The sequence below is a fragment of the Epargyreus clarus genome, unplaced genomic scaffold (assembly GCF_041222505.1).
Source record: "Epargyreus clarus isolate Ecla_fem2 unplaced genomic scaffold, WU_Ecla_fem_2.2 ptg000007l, whole genome shotgun sequence".
NCBI classification, from domain to species: domain Eukaryota; kingdom Metazoa; phylum Arthropoda; class Insecta; order Lepidoptera; family Hesperiidae; genus Epargyreus; species Epargyreus clarus.
Window position 1 is genome coordinate 25156801 of NW_027332215.1, and position 25116 is coordinate 25181916.

Genomic DNA, 25116 nt, shown 5'->3' on the forward strand with positions numbered 1-25116 from the left:
AGACGATATGACGACATATGTCGAAATCGAATCTTTGGTAGTCAATATTTGGATAGATTGAATATTAATAGCGGGCATTCATCACGTGCACCGAAAATGACAGTATATATACGCCCTTTGAATAAGCACTGACACCTGGTAGAATATCAAAGAGTTTTATTTAGTAAGAATTGTATTCAAGCGTTTCTTTTGCGACAGGAAATAAGCACCTATTTTACATTTTCTGCTCAACGATTTTACTCGTAATATTTAGGTCAATGTACGATTATTGAAATACACCCATTGTCATAATTACGTCACAGCGGAAAATATTTTTTCCTCAAAAATAAAGGAAAATCATAGATCTACTAACGTTTAAGATGAGCAATATTATTCGTAAAGATCGCCACACTCATAGATATATTACTCATTGACGTAGGGTATCTATGGCCACTCTCATTATACATGATAAGTATACGACAGTTCACAAATTATTATCCAAATTTGTGTCTGGCCGAAATCATGTCCGAACCCCTTCGTGTGCCAGAACAGTAGGGTGATTGCTCCACTCCGTATGTCATCACATACCTATAATTATTTTATAATGAAACGGACATCACCCTTTAAATTGTAACCCGTGACATTTTAAGATAAATATAACTCTGTTAAGGATTTTCTCTAATGAGAATTACCTAATAATTATAATAAAACTGGTAACAAGTATACTAAAACGTAATATAAATATAGGTAAAGATTTACTTTGACCTTTATTTATATAACTTACATGTAGGTTGATCACGTAGGTGAAATGCGTGTCTATACACGGTAGCCGGTGCCGCACCGTAGACATGTGCCCACGCCCTTACGGTAACAGAACGGCAGCCAAATTAATCCGCTGCTTTTGATACCAGACCAGACAACAATGCCGCATGAATTTAGATGTTATATTTGTCGTTGTGGGTTTAAGACGCCTAGGTATTATACAAGTTTTCTTACATTTTATTTTGCCTATTAAAGCATTCATATTGATGTCTTATATTATTAAGAACTTTGAGGACATATATACAATTTTTAATTGGACTTAGCATACAGTCTACAGTTTCTGAACAACGACTAATCACATCATTAAAGTTTTGTCGAGACGATAATTTCAAGATATGGTTGGGTATTTTATGCCGCTAAATTTCTTGAGTGTATCACAATAAATCACAATAAAAGAAACAGTTGGAGGAACATATATTTAATAACAAATATTGCAGGATTGATTTCCCGACAGCATTGATTTCCCGCCAAAAGTCAATCACCTCTGTCCCCTCGCCTCACCTCACCTCTCCTCGCCCATCTGTCACCGCACCTCACCACTACTGTTTCTTTATATATTAAAGTACCTTATTACTGCTCTGTAACAATTTTATTATAATAAAGATTTAGCCACCTTAAATAGTATATATTTAGGTATTGCTAGTTTCATTTCTATTCCTGTATGGATCTCGGATCTCTCTCGATTCCAGCAAGGTATTTCAATGATAGATTAAGATGTCTATTTTGGTCTAAGTGGGTGTGAGTTCGGCATCCATATATAAACTAGAGAATTATTATAAAAATAAAACTGCGACTGCTTTTATAGGGGGTGCCAAAGAATACATACATGCAAACATACATAGATACATACGTACATATATTATTACGTACGTTCGAAAAACAAAAGCTTCCGCATTCGGGGAAAAGAATAAAAAAGTATGGCTCCAAAATGGTGCTAAAAGGAAGAGCATATAAACTGCGTAGGTACGCAGTAGGGTTTCTGATTTCCCGGCATATTTTTTTCCCGGTTCACGGGATTTCCCGACCACATTTTCCCGGGAATTCCCGGGAACTCGGGAAATTTTCAATGCATTATGAATTCTATGTCTCCAACCTTTCTAACTCTTATTTCTGGGCATTACCCACTTCTTGCAACTGGGGGAGACCTGGACCGTATTATACTACGCTACTCTGCTATACGGATTCGTGGAAAGACGTACAGATTAGTGGCCGAACCATGTCAAATGTTTTATCCATTATTCATATGGCCTCTAACAAGGTTTAACCACTGCTAACCAAGTGCTACAATATCTAAGATCGTCGAATTAACATGTGATACAAAGCGCAGCAGCGCGCCTAAAATTTATCTATTAGCGGTCATCTATATAGTAGTAGGCCGAGAATATATAATCGTGCTGTTATCTAAACTTTACGGTGCTAGGCTTTTCAGAGATGCCAGATCAACTGTAAGTACATCGAGATTTCAATCTGTGTATAAAGAGCCGCCTTTGTGTTAGTCCGAGTACATAGTAATAGAGTAACTGTAATCCACCCCGGCAACAGATGCACAGTTACCTCCTGAGGACGCCTTAAATTGTTTGGTTCCCTTACCGCACCCTTCAAACCGGAATAAAGCAGCGTTTAATACTTCCGTCATTAGGTCGAAATAGGAGTTGTCCCTGTAGTCCCGGGACTAGAATAGGGCTACGGTATCCCCTGCCTGTCGTAAGAGGCGACTAAAAGGGGGCTTCCGGGGTTGCGGGCGGCAAGATTGGGAGGTCGAGCCGCCCAGCAAGCAACTCCGGGAAGGACGGCGGTATGAGTGGTCGCATACCGTCGTAAACACCAGACGGTGTGGTGAGACCTGACGCTCACCTAGGAGGAGCCCGAAGGGGCAACGCGTTCAGAGGACTCCGGTTGCGTTCCGTAGGAGATCCCGGAGTCCTCTTGGCAACGCTGAGGACGGCCACCGGGGGGGTTTTAGTGCGGTAAGAATCCCACATAACCCCGTGTCGCTCCTACGACACTGGGTACCTTTTGAAGGTTTCCCCCTCGAAAACAAAAAAAAAAAAAAGGTCGAAATAGGAGTAGGTGTGGCGGTGGTACCGCTGGAGTTAAACCACAATAGATTTTACCATCTTCACAACCTACGTGATATCTACAACGCCTCACAACGGACGGGTCTTAAAATGAACAAAGAGACAAGGCAAACTCAAGCCTACGACTCCATGTCACACCCGTATAGGTTGTTGTTGTGCGAATGGGGTTAGTCGAAGAATCCACCTCAGTTAGTTTACGTGCGAAAAAATATGGAGTTCTTTCGTACCCCAAATTGCTCATTGCCTGAATTCGAAAGTATTCGTGCCAGTGATGACTTATGGCGACAAGATAAGATCCTTTACTGTAGGCTTTAGAAGCCTCAAAGCCGAAAACTCAAAGTCGGGGGGAGCTATGCTCGGAGTTAGGTGTAGCTTATAGCCAGCTGAAGTGGCGATGGCCACATCACTCAATAGGACCGACCGATATAAACAATGATAGTCTCGCCCTCCAAAGAGTTTAAAAGTAATTAATAAATACAAAACATATACTATTAGTAGTGGTTAGAAAGTCTTCCTCTCAATCGAGTGCTCTGAGTTTAAAATCCACCGCAGGCGGACGCACAGCGGATCCTAAACAAAGTAATGTTCCAGTCTTAACAATGAGTAGTTAAATATCACACGTTTTTCTAGTCAGAGTTGTACTAGGCCTATGCAGTCTTATGAAGACAATAAAATGGATTATAATAATAAAAGATAAACCAAGTATAAATCGGAAGGAGTTCAGTATGAAAAACCATGGTTGCAGCGTCCTTTTTATTTAAAGGGTAAAAGCGGAACCCTATTACTAAACCTCCGTTGTCTGTCCATCTGTCATAAGGCTCTATCTCCTGAACCGTAATAGACACAAATTGAAAATTTTACACAGTATTTATAATGGTGGCTGCTATAACAATAAATACTTAAAATAAAAAAGTTTAAAATGTAATAAATACAAGAAACCGCTATTTTTCGATGTCTTTCCCTTCTATCTATTGAATATAATAGGTAGATTGTTAAAATGTTCATAATGCATTCTTCAATGGCTGCAATAATAACTATTATAGCAAATAAAAGAAATAAAAATGTTGGTGTTACGATGCTCTCGGGCTGCGAGTTCAAATTGCACTTGGCCAATTTTATCTACATAATAAGAGGCCTATGTCCAGCAATGTTCCTCAAAAGACTAATGACTGGATGGATAAAATAAGAGAGCATTTAGTGCCTCATTTGCAAATGTATTTCTTACATTGACATTATTCTGAATTTTTTGAACATATTTAATTTCCGTCAGCTTGTAAGCACTACCATTACAATACAACAATAATTACAATATAGTTGAAACTTCGGTATTAATATGTGATTAAATGATATATTCTTACGCGATAAGGTCTACTTTATCATTGTTAATATGTTCTCATTGAGTATTGCTTGTTAAAGTAATCATAAATGTTAAAATCTCTGAGTAATTTACGTTTTTTTTTAGATTATTTTGGACCTTTGAAATTTCCCGACTTCCCGGGATCCTGGCCCATTTTTCCCGTCCCGACTCATCGTGTTTTTCCCGGGAATTCCCGACCAGAAACCCTAGTACGCAACGCAGGTACGGTTGATTGATGCCTTTGTGCACTAAGGATCCAATTATTGGCCACGTCGAACTCGCACATGGAGTGTTTCGTACCACCAAACCGTTTTGTTTTTTACTTTTAATGTCTATTATCTATAATCCGTAGAAGTAAATGCATTGTGAAAAATTAAATTGTCTTCCTAAGTGTTATGGTTCAATCTTCGATCACTAATAAGAACTAGATACACAATCCCATACAAAATGAACTTAAAAAGTGGCGTCAAACGTGTTTATAAAATTCTAAGCGACAGAATCTAAAATTAATGCAAAATCAACCTTATCACTATTTTTTAACGGTGTTTTTCAAAAACTGCTTACCAAAAGCTTTGTCACTTGGACAAGGAATTAGTGGAGACGAACTGTCATTTTTTATACGGTTATTATAAATTATAACTTAATATTTTTATTAGGTCGAAGTAATTAATTTTAATCAACATAATAATAATTTATCAATGAAAGTAATGTGAAGACACAATTTATTATAATGCAAATATAAGTTTAAAATTAAAATATAACCAAATACAAGTAATTTAATTAAAAAATCAATAAGCTGTTTACGCCGTTACCCAACGAAATATATTGCCGCCGACTAAAGTAATATGTAGTAAACCAACATTTATTTCAATTATTTTTACCCGACTGCCAAGGAAGAGTTATGTTTTTCGCGCGTATCTTGTATGTTTGTCTTTATTTATTTGATTGGATCTAACAAACGGCTGGATGAATGTCGACAAGTAAGGTGTAATTATATTCGTCTCAATGACCCGAGTGTCCTTAGATAGGTGTTAGAAAAAAAATCAAAATGGCGGATTTTTGGCGCGAAATAGTAATATTTCAAAAAAAGTTAACCAAACCTATGGAGTGGGGTATCAAAATAAAGGAAATTAAAAGGAGATTACACACATATTATATGATGTATACATGTATATATATATAACACATCGAGGTGACTGTCTGACTAAATGCGTAAGTTACTGCGCCAGACACCAACGTAAAGGGAAACCGCTGAACTTTAGGGTGCTGGAATTTTACACATAGGTTCTTTATATAACGTGAATGAGCACTACGAGGATAAAATAGGATAATATTGTTTGAACATTTGTTTTTGAAGCAGATACCTATTATGAAACTTTTATTTGGCTTTCTTGATAAAAATAATGAAACGCCTATTTCACTGTTTTTGAAAATTCTACTTCAGCCTTTATAGTAGTAGTAGTAGTAGTAGTTTTAGCCAGTCGGGTTTTTGATTTTTTAATTAAATTACTTGCTTACTTTGTAGTGACAGAAATCCGTTGTATATTTTTTCTTAAATTTAGATTTTTTCCAACACCTATATAAGGACATTTGGATATTGGAGACGAATATAATGACACCTTAACTGTCGAAATTCACCCAGCCGTATGTTAGATCCGAGGGAATAAAATGCAGTGCAGCTAAAGTCTTCTTATAAAGATACATACAAGATACGTGCAAAAAACATAACCCTTCCTTGGCAGTCGAGTAAAAATAAAAATACGGAATCAACAGGGTGCCATTAATTCCCTTGAATAAAGTGAGTTTATTGGAAAACAGTCTTTTCGATGGATTTTTATTTTTTTTTTCGTATCTTTTTTGGCAATTTTAAGCAATCTTATTTTAGTGTATCGTTCGTCAATAGACTTTATTATAATAATTCTATGACTATTGCCGCGGCAGTTGGATGAAAAGACATCATAAAAAATATATAAATAATAATTTACTTAATAATTTAATTTCACTCATTTATTATTTACTCATTGCCTAACCTTTTAGGTAATACGGGCATATGTTTAATTATTATACAAAACAAATATTTTTATATAATAAAAAAAAAGAAAAAAATAATTAAATTAAATAAAAAAATATAAAACAATAGCGTCTCCATTCAAGTTAAAACAGAGTCACCATGTTACCCGAACAAATCAAATGGGCATGCAATAGTAAGAATTGTACGTTTAGTAACAGCCTTTACAATTTAAATGGTTTATACATTCTGACCTTACCTAAAAGCGCACCCAAATGTCTATTTGGGTGCTCTTTTCGTCGCGGCATTTTTTTGTCGCTGATTGTGTATCTAGTTCTTATTAGTGATCGAAGGATTCAATAGATAGATAAAGAAACGTTGAGAAACAGTTTCTTGTATGTAGTATTTTTTTTAGTTTGTTTACTTGTTATAGCGGCGACCGTCATAAAAATCCATGTGTCTAGCTAATACGGTTCAAGAATACCTGTGAGAGACGAGCATACAGCGTAGACATAATTATAGGGTTCCCGTTAGGCACGGAGCCCTAGAAATCGACGCCGCTCAGTCCGGGCGGGGCTGCGCGGAGCGGCGGCGACCAGTGCGCATGTATCAAACGAGTGGCGCCCACACAAGGCAAGCGGATTTTGATGCAATTTCGTACCTAGGTACACTATAAGACGCTTCACTTCTGCATACTGTAGGAAGTCGGCGTGGCCTCAAATAATTTAATCGATGGATTCATAACGAAGGACCGCATTGACTAAAGCGATGCTTCACAACAGTGATACAAAACTTAAAACGATGATAGCTTTTCAATTATAAGTTTTATTCGAAACATTTTCTTGCTAATCAAAATACTTCATATCCTATAATAGTAATACTTATTTTTGTACTAAATATTCTACAAACATACGCCGACAAAGCTTTAGAGATAATAGTGGGTAAAAAACGGTGACTGATAAATAATTTAAATAAAGGTACAAGATATTAATTTCAACGAATGGAATAAATTATATTTACGAAATAAGTCAATTATCATAATTAAGTAGTTTATTCCAGATAAATTTCAAATAATAGTTACTGATCTAATTAGTGACAAAACGGTGAGAACTCACTGGAGGTTTTTCTTCGGCCCAGCTTAAAATAAATCTATATTAAAGCGAATAAGACTGTCATAACCGCAGTCAGTATGAAACACTTTCTGGCTGTATCGTAAACGTCTTTCATCGCCATCCACCTTGCAGCGTTCCACATACAGAACCGAATGCCGTTGAAGTAGTGGAATGCGAAGGGCGCGCCCATGATTAGCTTGATCAATAGTATCGAGATTCTGTTCATGTCCAGGCTTTGGATCATGGAGACGTAGGTCTCAATACCGTTGGAGAGGAACAGCGAGCCACCGGACAGCATCACGGCGTAGAAAACCAGGATAATACCTAGAGACATTAAGATGTTTTAAATTTGTTGTTTGTTAATATTCACTTCCTACTGATGTTAATAACGTCATCGGCCTTATAGAAGTATATGTGCTTTTATTTTGCTTTGATAAGTACAGTAAGGCACATTTAACCATTCTAAATGAAGCATCGCATTCCTTACTTTATTTTTACACAAATGCCAAGGAAGTGTTACTAATTTAATGATATAAAAATGTAAAAGTAATATTTATATGTAACTAGCTGACCCGTTTTTAAATGTTAAAAGTGAACAACCCTAAGTGATAAGTCACTTAGGGGTATGAAAAATAGATAGTAGCCGATTCTCAGACCTACTGAATATGCATATAAAATTTGGTGACAATCGGAAGCCGTTTCGGAGGAGTACGTTAACTAACATTGTGACACGAGAATTTTATATAATATAAGATATATTTATCTTCAGTCCTATCGGTAAAAATGAAACTTATTTGAATAAATATTAATATAAACAGCGTTCTAATTTAAGGAATATAATATTGCGAAAACACGTTAAGCCTTCCAACGGAGTCCTCGAGGGTCATGAAGAGGTTGAGAACGTCTCAAGTAGGAATCAAATCCCAGTTGATTAGTATTACAGATGCTTTTGTCCGTTGAAAAAGGATTATACAAATATAAACAACAAATTAACAAACAACAAAGTTTATATTTAAGTAGGTGTAATAATAATATAAAATATTATGAATTTAAGAGAGTTCTTTTACCTTCAAATCCCACTTTAATGTTATGTTTTTAGAATAAATCTCTCTAATTAATCTCTTAGCTCTAAAGATTATACAAAAAATATTTTAAAAGTTATGATTAAAAATACTTCACTACAAACAGCTATCATAGAACATAGATATAGTTAAAGCATGAATTACCGCAAAGCAACACCTATTACAATTAACTATAGAATATTTTTAGTTCACCTGTGATACGTTGAAATATGGACGTGGTCGCCGTTATGGTGGGGGCGTATATCGTCAGGTGCGGAGACATCGGTCTATTTAAAGCCATGTTTTTGTAATCATGTTGTTTAGGGAGACATGGCGGTTCGTACGGCTTAAATGTAATCTGATGCCCAGAGCCTCCACCGCCCGAACCACCGCCACCACCCCCTCCGCATGGGCCGTTCGATGATGTTGTTAGTATGTGAACGGTCAGACGCACCGGTTTCAAAAGATCACATCTGAAAAAAGACAACCAAGTTGCACAATTATGTTCATGAATAAAAAATCTGTATAAATGTTATTCGTTGGAACAATACAAGAGACTGTCTTAACATATTATAATTTACTTATATGAAGTCAAACGAACATATTCTAATGTTCATGAGAATTAATATATTAAAGTGCCACTTCAATAAAAATAAAAAATGTGATGTTTCATATTCATTCTTAATTCATCAGTTTTAATTTGTTATTTATTTCGTCGAATATCAGTTTTAAACAAAAGTCGATTTAATTCAGATAGACGGATCATTTACGTCTCGTATTTGTATCGTACCGTATATTAAACAATGATATGCATAGAAAAAAGCAAAAACAACCTATGAAATTACAAAATTATCTATCTAAATAAAAAAAAACGTGCTGCAGTAAAGTTAGTTAAGGCTCCCGGGGACACGGAAAAAACGTATATTGAATCACGGCAATAATTTTCCGCCAGGGGCGTATTAGAACGTAGCTCGTAAGGCTGTACATCTATATTATTATGACTACGTGGCGAGTTGTAAAAAGAAAAACTATAAATGCTTCTACCCATGTTTAAATTTTTATATTGACCTTAGGTTACTTACTAGGTACTAGGTACTTATCAGTATCATTTCGTGGATCAAAAGTTAACTTCTTTTCACCATTACGAGTATTAAAACACACGTCACACAAATTTTAGAACATTTTGCATTGTATCTGTATGTAATGTAATGTTATTTCCTTAATCTTGTGATTCAGATAGGCCAAATTTTATATGTACGATACATAGATTTACTTGACAAGTTACTTGGAAGGCTGTTGGGACTAAGTAATAAAGATTGTTAAGTCCATTGTCCTCTACCACCCTTTCGGAAGTATAAAACCTTAGAATAATCATTTTTAGTCTAAGTATTTAAATTATTCAATTTTTGGTCCATAGTGCAAAAATCAGAGAACACGTTTTTACTTTTTGTTATTAACCCAAGTTTTCAGGGTCGGAACTCTTGGCCTTCGCTGACATACATTTCCGAGGCGTTCCAGCTTAGTCCTCAGGGGTAGTGGCGTATATGTGGCCGACCTCAGGTAGGAATATTTAATCCTATCTGGGGTTGATTACAGATGTCCATGGGCGGCAGTAGCCACTTACCATCAGGCGGACTGCATGCTCGTCTGGTACTCCTATATTATAAAAAAAATTCAAATATTCAAAAATCACCCAATAAATTGGAACCACCACAACAACCTCTAAGTAAAACAAATTTTGTTACTGCCACTCTACCCCAAGCACCACCTAAAAACCAATACGCAAACATGACAAACGTTACAACAAAAAGACACACCAAGACGAATGATACTAAAAACGCTGACCATGGATCAAATACACCCAAACGTCATAAAAAAAACATCCGATGTAACAGGTACAATTAGTCGAGTTGAGTTTGTTATCCTCCGTTGAACCTCACTTCCTATTGTGTCGAGCTGAGATAGTGGAATATTTTCTGTCGCTACACGTGACACGCTACCTACATGTTCACCGCCACCTACTCGTATAAATATTTACGTCAATGTGTATGTATATACTCGTATCAAAGATTTACTCGTATTTAGTACATCTAAAGAGAGTCACAAAACTACAATATTATTTGTCGTTAAATACTCTTATAACGAATTTGATATTACCATGATATGTTGTAGTTTTATTATTATTTTTTTATAAGATATTCAAAATTTTTAGTTTCTTTTTCACATGTAATTGGAACACTCCCTACGGGCATATCTTAACTTTAGACCAAATATCTCTTATATTAAAATTAAAAACATATCAATTGTATATTTTTAATAATTTCATTGAACTTTCTTGATATACAGCGGATATTACTTTTTTCCGATAAATATATAATACGTTAGTGTGCAACTTATGACCTAAATTAAGGAGTGAGTTTCCGTTGAAATACGCAGTGCGGAGGCTGGGACTAAATCAATATCGAAGGGGGCGTGCATCCAAAACAGCATTTTCCCTCTCAAGTTCCGGGAAATTTTATCAGCATTGGACTATGGATTTATAGCTAGCGTTACATTGCGTCATATATATGTGACGCAATATTGTATAGGGGCAGCGTCCCGACTTTAGACATAGTAATAGTAGTAGTGAATCTGTAACTATATTCAATTAAGATTCTTGAGGACTTGTTAGATTCCTTTTTAGTGATGTACCTACTAGAAATTCGGGTCAGATCTTGCAACTTATATATGACATACTTTCCGACGTCCGATTGAACTGAAATTTGCATGCATATTATGATTTAGATCACTATGGTATGTAGCTGATTTTATAATGGAGCTCGGAGGTGAACAGAATAACGTTACACCATCAAATTTGGGATCGTTTGAAAATTAAGGGACTTTTTAAAAGTAACGGAAACATTAAGTGCATTTAATCCAATAAAACTTATTTTTATGAGAAGCCAAGTCATTAATTTTAGAGATCATCTGCATGGTTGCTTTTAGTTAAAACACTTTGTTTCCCTCAAAGTTTCTAGTATCTACTTTACAATAAAATTGCACATTTCTGTAGTTTGTGAATTTCTGCATAATAGTAGGATAACCTAAGCCAATGAGGGTAAAACAATAAAAGTGAACTTCGTGAGAGTTATTTAATACATTCGCAGGCGAACAGGAAAGCTTTTACTTGAATTTTACACGGTCTGATCCAACCAAATTCTGCAAAAGGTTCATCACGCCTTATAGTATAAATATTTAATTTCAACAAAGTTTTATGGCATTCTGCAAAGCGACACGAGCTGAACCTTTGAAGCCTTTGATCATTCAGATTCACGGGAAGGTACAAGGTGCGCTAAACCTATCTGCGTTTGTGGATTCAACCTCAAAGTCGGGACGTTCATTACACGCATTCCTTTCTTATAAAGTTTTGTGACTATGAAATTTTGACTGGTAAAGGAAGTTGGCTGATTATTTCTATTAATATGACAATTTAAATAATGAATAAAATAAATAAAAATATGATATTAGTGTGGTTGATGGACTAACATATATACTTCATATTTCTTGTTAATTTTTAATCTTGAGAGATACACGTGCCGTGGAACAGGGCCTAAAAAGTTTTGAGTATTGAGAAGAAAAACAAGAGAGTAAGGTAAACCTGTAGATTGTCCTTAACAATCATTACCGCTTGTTAAAAAGAGTCTCATGCTGACGCCCTATGATATATGACATCACTGTCAATCGTCGAGTAGCCCGTGGCGACGCACGTGCGAAGAGCGTAACAGGTAGCGCGAGCGAGTCCATTGCAGTGCGTCTCATCGACCGCGAGTCGATAACAAAAAAGGTGCGTTGCAACCTCTCACTTTGCATCATTCTCGCTCTGCATTTTGGCTTCAATCTATAGACCGATAGACTAATATGCCATATACCGTGGTTACCGTCCGTTACCAAGATCTCTTATAGTAATATGCATTACACACGTGAACTATCGCCCTAACATTTAGTTTTACAAGGAGACTTTAGTAAACACATTTCAATTTCTAAACAAGACTCTGGCACATAAATACATTTTTGACTTTCATGATAGAATGAAACTATAACTTACCTTTTATATTTCTGAAGTACAGAGAACATGGTATTTCGTTTAAGGTGCGATGTTGCTAATATACAAAACATATTTTAACATATATCTCTTCTACACCTATTGAAAAAATAATGAGTGATCACACAAATAGATATTTTGAACGTCACTCAAATTATGTTCAAACTTCAATATGACACATTTTTTGTGACGTTGGCATAAAGTTTTTATTAAATAAATAAATATAGTTCAAAAAACTAAAAAACACGCTTTTATGATAAAATTAACTAAAAAGTAGAAAATCTAAATGAATCTAGGATTCAATTAAGGAACATTAAATAGTATAATTGTGAAATAAATCTACAAAGTTTGAACGAAATCTGGCCGTTTAAAGTGGGTCAAAATCGCGCCCAAAGAAGTCGGTTACAAACATACAGGTGAAGCTAATAAAAAGCGTGTAATAAAAGGCCGTCTAAGAGGACGAAATCAAATCAAATGTTCTTTTTTTAATTAAAAATAGGTTCTTTACTTTTTGAATATGTCACTGTGCCTGTGTATGTCACTGAACTCCTCTTAAACGACTGGACTGATTTTGATGAAATTTGTTGTGTGTATTAAAGGGGACTTGATAATGGTTTAGATTCACAATTTAGTCCGTGATATTTTTTTTTAATTAATTTATAATTCGTAAGTAGTTGTTGATTTTGGAATGTTTCACATTGGATTCGACAGACTTCGCTACCATCGCAGTTTCAAATATTAAATAATAATCTATTTTAATGATAGTATTTCCCAACAATTGGTGCTGCGATCGAATTGAAAAAATATTTTGTTATCATTGAGTTATTTTCGAACACGTGCTGAATCAAATATTAAATCAAGAGGTTTTGAGTGTTAAAAGAGTGTTGAAGTGTGCATAAAACCTACTATCTATTGTTTATACCAGGGGTTCCCAAAGTGTGCGCCGCGGCGCCCTGGTGCGCCGTAGAAAGTAAAGAGGGGCGCCGTGAGTTGATCCTCTTAATTATTGTACACCACAAATCAATATTTGAATATAAAATAAAATCAATGTGAATCAAAACGCCAATGCGTTTTAATTCACATTGATTTGACTGATTAATTATCGTATTTAATTTTTGTTTTTTCTCAAGTATTTCTTGTTGTTTTCCATTTAAACGTAACCGTTGTAACGTAACTACTATTATTGTGGGTACCTATTTCTTTCGACTGTCTTCTTCTAATAGTTAGCTAGAACAGGGCGCCGTGAAAAAATATCGAACTTGTAACTGCGCCGCGGGTTACAAAAGATTGGGAACCCCTGGTTTATACTACTTCATACCCCTATGTGATAAAGGTTGTTCACACTTAACATTTTTTTATTTATACAAAATTTATACAACGTTTGCTGGGTAATCATGTTTTGCTGGCTAAGCTACGCTCGTAGCAAACCTACGACACGTACTAGCCAAGCTACGCTTGTAGCAAATCTACGACACATAGCTATATGGTAACTCTTTTGTTATCCCAGGTAAAGACATGAAGCGCATTAGCACCGAATAGATTATGGCAGGAAATATATTCAGTACAACTATAAACGATAACGGATATCTCCATAGACTTAGATTTTTTTCGCTACGCTTATCTATATTTATATCTATACTAGTAGAACCCGCGGCTTCGCCCGCGTAAAGAAATATGATATTACATACAAATAACTGTAATCGTAAATTTGTACCTTTAACAATTTTAACGCTAAAGTAGTATTAATATTTCATAAATAAAAGTTTTCTTTTTTCGTCACTGTGTACGTAAATTGGTCAAGCTTTCTTCAGAAACATACACTAAAACTCTGATTAGTGGACCTTAATGAAACTTTCTTTAAAATATAAGTTTCATGTAGGATACAATAATTATTACTTTCACTATTCCATAGGAACGGTCCGTGATATATGGGGCCTTACATACAGTGGTTCTTTCCAGGGTCGGTTGGCGGTTGGCTGGACGGTTAGAGCACCCATTCTTGCCGCCCGCAACTCCAGAAGTCCCCCTTTAGTCTTGTACGACAGGCAGGGGATACTGTAGCCCTGTTCTAACCCAAAATTTTAATCCAAGGTCTATGTGTCTACCACATCACCATCATTAATCCACGCATAACCACAACCATACCCCACAGCAGGACAAAATGTTGGCACGCAGTGTGTCCAAGGTAGTTGCGATGTACCTAATCAGTATACAAAAATGTAGGCTAATTTGAATAAAATTACGCATTATCATATATGAAATTTGCACCTGTCCACGTTGTCCTGTGTTTGTCTGAATAGACGTTATATGAAATTTCACGATTCTAACTTCGAACCTTAAAGATTCCCGTATACATACATAACACTTCTTTTACCTCCTTAGTAGAATTTCAAAAACATTCCTATGTACATATGCATCAATAAATACTTTATCAGCAAATTTCTGAAAGCTAATATTCAACACCAGCAGTCGGCAATCCGACATCCACGACCCGCGACTTTCCCTTGTGGCCCGCGGGTCTGCGCATTACTAATAATTGGCCAAGTGCAAGTCTAACCCGCACCTGGAGGGGTTCGTACTACCGAAATTTTCATTTTTTTTAATTTCTAGTATTTAATATTGCAGCAGCCATTAAAGTACACACATTGTGAAAATTTGAACTGTCTACCTCTAACGGTTCAAAAGTTAGTTGGAAAAATATCGAATAACAGTTTGTTGTATGGAGACCCATTTATGTTATAGCGGCCACCGTTATGCATCCTCTGTAAGAATTTCAAATGTCTATCTATTACGGTTCCAGAGAAATAGCCCTGTGACACACGGACAGACGGACAGCGAAGTCTTAGTAATAGGGTACCGTTTTTAGCCTTTAGGTACGGAACCCTAAAAAACCGCTGGTCTGCACTTCAGCACGCGCAATACAGTCCCATATTAAAAATATATGTTACGACGGCCGTGGAATTTCGTCCTACACTAAACCTCTCTGCACTTTGTTCTTTTTCTAGACACGCCAAAGGAAGTAACGTCAATAACGGTTTTTAATGAAACTTAATTTGCTAAAAATGCTGAAACGGATGTGTAAATAGAAAGCCATAATGTAAACACCCTTTTATAGCCGTCTTAAGGGTTGATATAAAAAAAACAGTGACCCAGATGTTTCATTGAGTCTAATGATAATTTTTCATAGTGGTTGCTTCCAAATTAACGGATTATAAAATAAAGTTCCAGCCCCTATTTAACGACCTTAAGAGTTGATTTTAAAAAATTAGAAAAATAAGTTATATATTATTTACAACCAGAAAGCAAAATACCAATTTTCATAGACTTTGCTTCATAATCGGCTTACTTCTAAACAAACTTTCAACGCCTTTATTACCCACTTAGGGTAGATTTTCCATAAATGGTCTTAAAAAAGTTCTATCATTCCCAAACAGAAAGCCAATTGCCAATTTTAAAGTCCTTGTTTCCAAATTAACGGTTTTTAAAATAAAGTTCCATTCCGTACTAAACGTCCTTAGGGGTTAATTTTTCAAAAACGGTGAAGTGGGTGTTCTATTATTTTCAATCAGAAAGCAGAATACTAAATTACATAGACTTCGCTCTAAAACCTGCAAACTTCTAAGCGAAGTTTCTACCCCTATCCTCTTAAGGGTTCTATTTATCCTCTTAAGGGTAGATTTGCCATAAACGTTGTTAAAGAAGATCTATTATTTCGTACCAGAAAGCTAAATCCTATTTTTACAGTCCTTGTTTCCAAATATACGGATTTTAAAATAAAATTCCATCCCCTGTTAAACAACCTTAAGGGTTGATTTTTCAAAAACTGTAAAATAGGTGTCCTATCATTTTCAATCAGAGAGCCAAATAACAATTTTCATAGACTGCTTAAAAAGCTGCGGATTTGACAACGAAGTTTCCACCCCTATTTTACCTTCTTAAGGGTAGATTTTCTATAAACGGTGTAAAAGAAGCTCTATTATTTCGAACCAAAAAGCTAAATGTTATTTTTACAGTCCTTGTCTCCAAATTAACGGATTTTAAAATAAAGTTCGATTAATCGAACTTAAGGGTTGATTTTCCAAAAACGGTAAAATAAGTGTTCTATTATTTTCAATCAGAAAGCTGAATACCAATTTTCATACTTTGTTTCAAAATCTGCGTTCTTCCCAAGAAACTTTCAACCCCTATTGTACCCTCTTAAGGGTAGATTTTCCATAAATGGTGTTAAAAAAGTTTTATTATGTCCAACAGGAAAGCCAAATGCAGGTTTTTATAGTCCTTGCTTCCGAATTAACGGAGTTTGAAATAAAATTCCAACCCCCACTTAACGACCTTAAGGGATGATTTTCCAAAAACAATGAAATAGGTGTTTAATTATTTTCTATCGAAAACCCAAATACCGATTTTCATGCAGTTTACATTAAAACTGGAGGACTTTCATACAAACTTACAACCCTTATTTAACCCACATAAGCGTTGATTTTCCATAAACAGTAGAATTAAAGTTCCACTATATCTAACCAGTAGAGCAATGGCTAACTTTCATAGTGCTGGCTTTTGAGTAGGAAAATTTTAAAATAAGCTGTCAACCCTTATTTTACCAACTTAAGGGTTGATTTTCCAAAAATGGTGAAATAGGTATTTATTTTTAATCGAAAACGAAAATACCGATTTTCATAGAGTTTACATCAAAACTGGGGGAATTCCATAGAAACTTACAACCCTTATTTAACCCACATAGGGGTTGATTTTCCAAAAACGGTAGAACTAAAGTTCTATTATATCTAACCAGTAAAGCAATGGCTATATTTCATAGTGCTGGCTTCCAAAATGGCAAAATTTAAAATAAGCTGTCAACCCCTATTTAACCACCTTTAGGGTTGAATTTGGAAGAACCCTTAGATTAGATTTTTATTTATTTAAATCAGTTTGCTTTAAAACTGACGAACTTTCATACTTAATTTCAAACCCCATTTAACCCCCTTAACGGTGGAATATCAAAAAATCCGTTCTTAGTGCACATCTACATTATAAAATGAAGCTATATTTCAAATTTCATGATTATAGCTTCAGTAGCTTAGTCAAAACCTTGATTAATACATTTTGAAGGTGAGTATCTTTTCGCTTTTATATATATAGATAAATATATATAAAGTAATTCAGACTCTTTTCCATAAGTACTAGATACATCATGTATATTTAAAAATACTTAGCCTTTCAATAAGTTTCTTTGGCATGATAAATCACTGAAAATGGTTAGTCAGATCACTATCCTCCCTCTCGGGGTATTGATTTTCATTGGCCGCACCTTCCAATTATTCTCTCGTCTCTCCCGGCCGGACCCGATGCAGTATTGATTTAATTAGCGTGCGAGTTGCGTTGTAATAACATTGTGAAAATATCCCCGCCATTTTGTAAACTGTGTACCTCAGGATCCTTTATAATGATGAACTTTTATAACTTTATTTAGTAGACAACTTAAAAAAAAATAATACATTTGTTTAAATAAATAATAATGTATGTGTATATTAAAATTTGCCTATTTAGACAACAAATTCCAGACTCACCGCGATGTGGAAGAAGGGTGTTAAAAGGGTCACGTATTGAATGGGATAGTGAAAATTAGCAGGTGAAAGACTCATCTCATACCAACACTATTTTAGATAGAACGTTATTCCAATATAAAACCGCATATCACCTCGAGCTCTATTCATTTGAAATCTTCGTAAACGCGGTATCGTAGTAAACGTTTTGCCTTTTTCAAAATAAACAAGTACCAAGACGAGCCCCTCGGATATGCATTATCGAAAACTGTAAATTGTTAATGAAGGAGTTTAGTATTGCTTGTGATTCAGCCTAAGTCATTTAAAGTCCGCAACACTAATTATCTGTAACCCAAGCTTAGATACACTTCCAAAATATGAGCAGCAAAATCATGAACAACACCAGGAAAATAAAAAAATATAAATTAATATTAAAGAACACTTGTTTGATACGCATTTCACGGGCGTGCATAAAAAATAATTGGTCCGTCATCATGAATTTATAGTAACGTAATTTGGTTTTCGTATTCTTCTCAAAAAACTCCTTCATATTATTATGATACACTACAATAAAGAGTTTCATAGTGAATTATTACCCCGACATTTAGAGCATCCTTGGATATAGTATAAAAATAATAAACTAATTGTGAATTTCTATCCAAACCAAAGATGTATGCGAAATTTCACCTTAATTCGTTGTTTTTATCTGGAATATCTATCTAAACATTAAGCTGGTTTACCTAAAATTCAGATGAAATTTGACCCTCACATATGTACTTACGAAATAACGAGGTAAGTGAAATAAAAACTTGAAATCGTCATAAAGGACCTAAACTACTCCTATCCTACACAGAATGAATCTTCTAGACTACTAAACTAGGCTAGCCTTCATGTTCAACATAATGTATACAATTGGAAAAGTAAATAGCAAAAGCTTGTTAAATTGGGCGAATCAGCGAGATATTTCTATAGCATAAGTGTAACATTTATTGAAAGCCGGTCGTCGAAATAAGTAGTACCAGTGTGAAAAGGTAAAAAGGTAGAAATGACGAGACATTCGACGCGGCGCTTGCGGTATTTACCTATGTCCGACAAAATAGCCGACAACTATAAATAATAGTGTGGCAGAATGATTTTTAATTTGTGGTGCGGTGAGGCGCGGTGCGGCGTACGGCGTATGTAATTGTCATAATCGTCATTGTTATAAAATATTTATGAAAATATATCATCTTCCTCTTAATGTTTCTTTTATTGTGATACACTCGAGAAATATAGCGTTATAATAGGTTTGGACATAAATGAATTTAATCTTTATTAACATTTGATTTTAACTCGAGATCAATATATCCAAATATATTACAATAATAATTACAAAACAAAAACATTATAATAATTGAAAAAAAAAGGAAAATGAAATAATATAACAATATTTTAAATTAAATATAAAAAGCTACATATAAATTAGCTGTCCATCAAGATTTCATAATACGAATGAAAAGAAATACCTACATTATTATTACTCATAATTATTACTAATTAACTATGAATTTAGCAATGAGTGGGCTGGTGGGACAACGGATAGTGAACCTTTAACAACCAGGTTTTTAGCATCAATTGATTATGTGTTTTGGTGTTTATATAGTCTTAAATCATTGAACAGCTAGTGTTTCCCTACAAATATATTGTTTGTAAATCACGTGTAGAAATCTGATTCAAATAGGTTGACAAATGTGCATAAAATTTACATTAAGCATGTGGATCTGTAAGTAACTCGACTTTAAATAATTTAATATTATTCTGGAATAAATTGAAACACATAGATACTACTTAAGATTTTTATTTCGTAAATTTTTATACATCAATTTTTATTTTTTCAATATGTATTTAAATTACAAGGTGCTTAAGATAACATAATATTATTAAATAAGTTTTACACAAACAATTTTTATTATCCATACTTTTTTGTGAAATAAACGTCCACCGTCACATTTTTGTAAAATGAAAAAATAGTAATTACATGCTTGATTTAATGACGAAGTTTAAAAAAAAAATAAATGGGCACTCAACATAATCATATTATATCGGTATAAGATAATAAGTACATTTATTTATTACGTTAGAACTCAATGACATTAATCTACTTTAACGCAGCCCTCTTGATGGTCGGAGGTAACTTGGCAACGAAGTCACAGAAGAGTCGGTCGCTCACAAGGTATGTTTCGTGGAAGGGTGCAGATCTTAAGAGATGTGGACCGCCGTAGCCATTCTCGTAGAAACACGCGGTTCACATCACATTATTCGACGACTGAACTTGAAGGTCGCTCACCACCGCGTCATTCCTTGAAGCGATCAACACCAGGTTTGTTCGCAGAGCCAAGTTCTGCTGCGTTTCATTATAGTTTGGAACTAAACTCGGCGCGCGAAGCGATTGACTAGAAAATTCAAGTCGGATTGCAGAAGGGCTTTCGTATAGCATTCTGTACAAAGCCAATCGTGTCTAAATTTTATGGGCACGTTGGACTTGCCGATACAAAGTATGTGATGTTTTCTATAGCAGCCCATTTTTTTACACGTAATATAGTAATTATCTTTAATTATTTTACCACAAACGACGCACACTTTCTTCATCTTCCAGGTGTACACGTTATTTATATGTAACACAAAGATTCGTAAAATTACCCTCAAAACGTAATACTATTTTATTTGGTCGTCTACGAGAATTTAGTACGTCGGCCGTCTTGCAGAAAGGTTTGCGGGCGTTTGATTAAATTTGTATAGCCGAAGCTCAGCGTCAGGTTTGCGCAGACTCCAATCCCTGCAAGTACAACTAACTTCATGTACCGAGCACACATTAAAACAAGTAGCGTTATAAGTGAGGGTGATAATTATTTTACAATGATGAGCGATATATATCAATACATTCATACTTAGTACTTAAATATATAAATGAAGTAAACACAAATGATGCCATTTTTAGTCGTAAAGAAACGGAATATGTATGTGTTGGTAGTAACATCGGGTTGCGGAGATTAAAGGTTTTCGTAGAAAAACTTTTATGGCACTTCACTGACAATAACACGATCTCGGATTGATTAATGCTTGACACAAACACACTCATAATAAGTAGGTCGTGGATGACACATTTTCGCCTTATTTCCGGGCTAATTATAGTTTTAATGTCGTCATTTAAGTGTGTAAGTTTATATGACTGGTCAAATTATATTTATATAATATAATGATTGAAACGAAAAACTATATAATATATTTTAAATACCGATAAATGCACGGAAAATATATACGACCAAATGTTTCTATAGAAAGGAGAATGGCGAGTTTGGCCTTAGCTGTGTATATCATCAAACTATTTATGAAAAAAATCCTTAAATAAAGTTGTACTATAAAAAGTTATTAAATATTTTTTAAAGTAGTTGTATAGATAAAAATAAAAAAAAACACATTTTCATTCTTTACGATGTAAAGACTCTATTGAGAATCGGAACGTACCTTACAATCTAATTTAACATGTTCCATTATACGATCGATATTTTACAATATTGAACCCTTTTCATAAATAATGAAAAACTATATATATCCGTTAAATTATAATGTCAAATCATAAAAAATATTTAATCAAAGGAGAGGCTATTGGCATTTTAAAAATAATTCATAATAAATTATTATTTTATAATTAATAATTCATAATAAAATTATCAATTTATAATTATTAATTTTATTATGAATTTTCTTTTTACCTCCAATGGAATGCCTAACACAATGACTGTAATTAGTGACATAACGAATATTAAGTTGTGTAGATGTCAATGTCTCAGTTCAAAACTTTCCCTCGTTTGTGATAAGCTTTGCGCTCTTCCCTTTTGTTCCTAGATTTGTTTCGTGATTAATTTAAACGACCTCTGCTTTCATACAGACTCCAATTTTTTCTTTATATGTGACCTTGACATTTGTTTGTTGTTTCGCAATTTGTCAAAATCAATATAACCTATAATACTTTTAATAATCAATTTGAATGCCAAGTTTTTCAAACAAAAATGTTTTTGATATAGGTTAATAAAATAATATCCTACATAATTTCAAAAGCCGCTACAATATACATTTAAAAAAATAATAAGGCCAAGCGTATATGAAAAGTCGCCGTTCTTCTTTGCAAACAACATTTTCAACTATCAGTAAACTAACACCACGCAGTGGATAGCTTGGGAACTAAAATGCACCATGACTTATTTGCGAACCCCTCTTTGGGATAAATGAGTGTTTTAATTGTTTTCATGGGTGATAGATAGCGCTACAAGTGTCATTTTCATAGAGATACGTGAGTTAAGAAATCTACTGGGACACACATAAAGTTGAAAATGAAAATTATTTTATATGAAGTAATGTATTGAATATTAGTAATATTGTAAATATATCTTTAGGTAAAATAATAACATTGTGATAGGTGATAGACATGAATAAAATAAGGGTTTGATGGAATTATAGCGCATGAGAGATACATTATTAAAAAAAGGTAATGAAAATTTTATGACAATTGGAAGGGAATGACACAGAAGATAATTAAACATAGAAACTTTGATTTTTTTTTGTAAATCTCTTAGGTGTGCAGCTTTTCTCGCGATATTTTCCTTCACCGTTTAAGCAAGTGATAATTAATTTGTAATACGTATTCAGTGGCCTGGGATTAGAACCTCGGACCCCACGATCGAGAGGCCGAGTTTGTTAACCACTAGGCTATCATTGCTTTGTCTATTATTACTCCCTTCGAACCGGAATGCAGGAGCGTCAATGCGTCGAAGCGTAATGTTATTAGTCTGAAGTGGGTGTGATGATGGCGCCTCTCGAAGTCAAACCACAAAGAGTTGGACCACCTTTATTAGCTCCATATCCAGCAGGCACACACATTTATCATCCGAAGATATACTCGTGTATTTTGATTCTGGACACATTTTTTAATTTAGCCTATTTTGGAAAATAGCTCTTTTCTGTGCCCGGTGTGTATTTATCTGTTGCCGTTTTAATTAATGATTATGTTCTGCTAAATATTTGAAGGCGGTCAGCATTCTGTGGTTCGACGCTGGAGGTATCACTCCCACACTTATTTCTGTCTATTAACTGCAGTGTCAAGTGGTGCTGAAAAGTGTAAGGAAGACATACTAATCAGGCGTAACAACTGAATCATCGGAGGTAATCAGTAATCTACGGGCGACTCCGATCAACTCCAAATAGTATTAGACTACATCTGCGCTGCTTCCTCGTAGGAACATGAAATAAGCTAAAGATGAACCGCTATCACTAAGATATGTTCACTATGTTTACTATGTGTATTGTTGGAGTACCTCATTTAAATTAATCATTCATATTACTACATATCTACTTAAAACAGTAAGAGCCACTGTCATTATAAAAATAAGATGTGACGAAAATCTACCACAAAGTTACGATGGTGCTTAACGGGCTACAAAACGTAAATAAAAGTATTAAACTCTACTTACCCCAGTCTCTGTAACTTATTGTGCAACTAGTTGAACCGTCCGCTGGACGGATGCCAGCCTGTTGAATAAGGCAATCTACAAGTAACAGACTTTCTGCTATATGACCTGTACAATTCAATGGATTTATTCAAATAAATGTTTCAGAACGTTAAAAGAGCTTTTATGTTTTTGAAAAGTATCATACGACTAGAATTTGTATGTTTGTTATACGACATTTTATTTGATTGTTTCGTTTTGAATATTAGTCAGTAACCGGATATGTTCAAGACTGTTAGACTACGTCACATATCATGTCGTCATTTGTCTCGCTGAACATTTCCATCCCAATTTGAAAATTTTTTTTGGAACCTCTGAGGAAAGTAAGCCGCCACACGATGTTTTCCTTCACCGTTACAGCACATTTGTTATCAATTAAATATGATAAACTTTTAAGCACTTTATGCGTAAGGAGGGGTATAATATTTGGTATATTATACTTCATAACAAAGAGCAAGATCAAGAGCAGCGATAGTCTAGTCTTTGAAACGTGATCTCTCAATCGAGGGGTCCGAGGTCATCGAGTGCAAACATATTTTATTAACACCTCTTATTTTTTAAACGCTTTTATTTAGCGTGCCTTGCTTGCTTTTGGTTTAAGTTTAGTAATTAAATTTGACCCTCTTCCCGTAGACAGGTTGATCTGATATTTGGTACACAGATTTCGTTTTAATGACAATACAACCTTATTATTCTGTATCATTGTGATTCTGAGATGAACGCAGCTACAAATTGGTGGATTACGTATTATTTCACAACTACCTCAATCTTCAGTAGCATTATGAAAAATTATAAACTAAAGGAGAATGGCGAGTTTGGCCTTAGCTGTGTATATCATCAAACTATTTATGAAAAAAATCCTTAAATAAAGTTGTACTATAAAAAGTTATTAAACATTTTTTTAAACTAGTTGTATAGATAAAAATAAAAAAAAAAACACATTTTCATTCTTTACGATGTAAAGACTCTATTGAGAATCGGAACGTACCTTACAATCTAATTTAATATGCTCTATTATACGATCGATATTTTACAATATTGAACCATTTTCATAAATAATGAAAAACTATATATATCCGTTAAATTATAATGTCAAATCATAATAATTATTTAATCAAAGGAGAGGCTATTGGCATTTTAAAAATAATTCATAATAAATTATTAATTTATAATTAATAATTCATAATAAAATTATCAATTTTAATTGATATCTAATTTTATTATGAATTTTCTTTTTACCTCAAATGGAATGCCTAACGCAATTACTGTCATTAGTGACATAACGAATATTAAGTTGTGTAGATGTCAATGTCTCAGTTCAAAACTTTCCCTCGTTTGTGATAAGCTTTGCGCTCTTCCCTTTTGTTCCTAGATTTGTTTTGTGATTAATTTAAACGACCTCTGATTTCATACGGACTCCGATTTCTTCTTTATATGTGACCTTGACATTTGTTTGATGTTTCGCAATTTGTCAAAATCAATATAACCTATAATACTTTATATAATCAATTTGAATGCCAAGTTTTTCAAAC

At 34.4% G+C, this 25116-nt stretch overlaps 1 protein-coding gene across 2 annotated transcripts; it reads right to left on the bottom strand.

Annotated features, from left to right (window-relative positions):
• Positions 1 to 1240: 1240 nt before the first annotated feature.
• On the bottom strand, positions 1241 to 12657 carry LOC140743155 (succinate dehydrogenase cytochrome b556 subunit). Of its 2 annotated transcripts, XM_073074215.1 has the most exons (4): positions 12502 to 12657; positions 8631 to 8890; positions 7360 to 7680; positions 1241 to 1379 (listed from the first exon to the last, which is right to left on the bottom strand). In XM_073074215.1, exons 1-3 carry the CDS (start codon positions 12570 to 12572, stop codon positions 7394 to 7396), a joined length of 618 nt encoding a protein of 205 aa, XP_072930316.1. In that variant the 5' UTR covers positions 12573 to 12657; the 3' UTR covers positions 1241 to 1379; positions 7360 to 7393. The 2 variants fall into 2 exon arrangements, with proteins under 2 accessions (XP_072930316.1, XP_072930315.1); XM_073074214.1 differs by lacking the exon at positions 1241 to 1379 and having other exon boundaries at positions 7241 to 7680.
• Positions 12658 to 25116: the final 12459 nt, after the last annotated feature.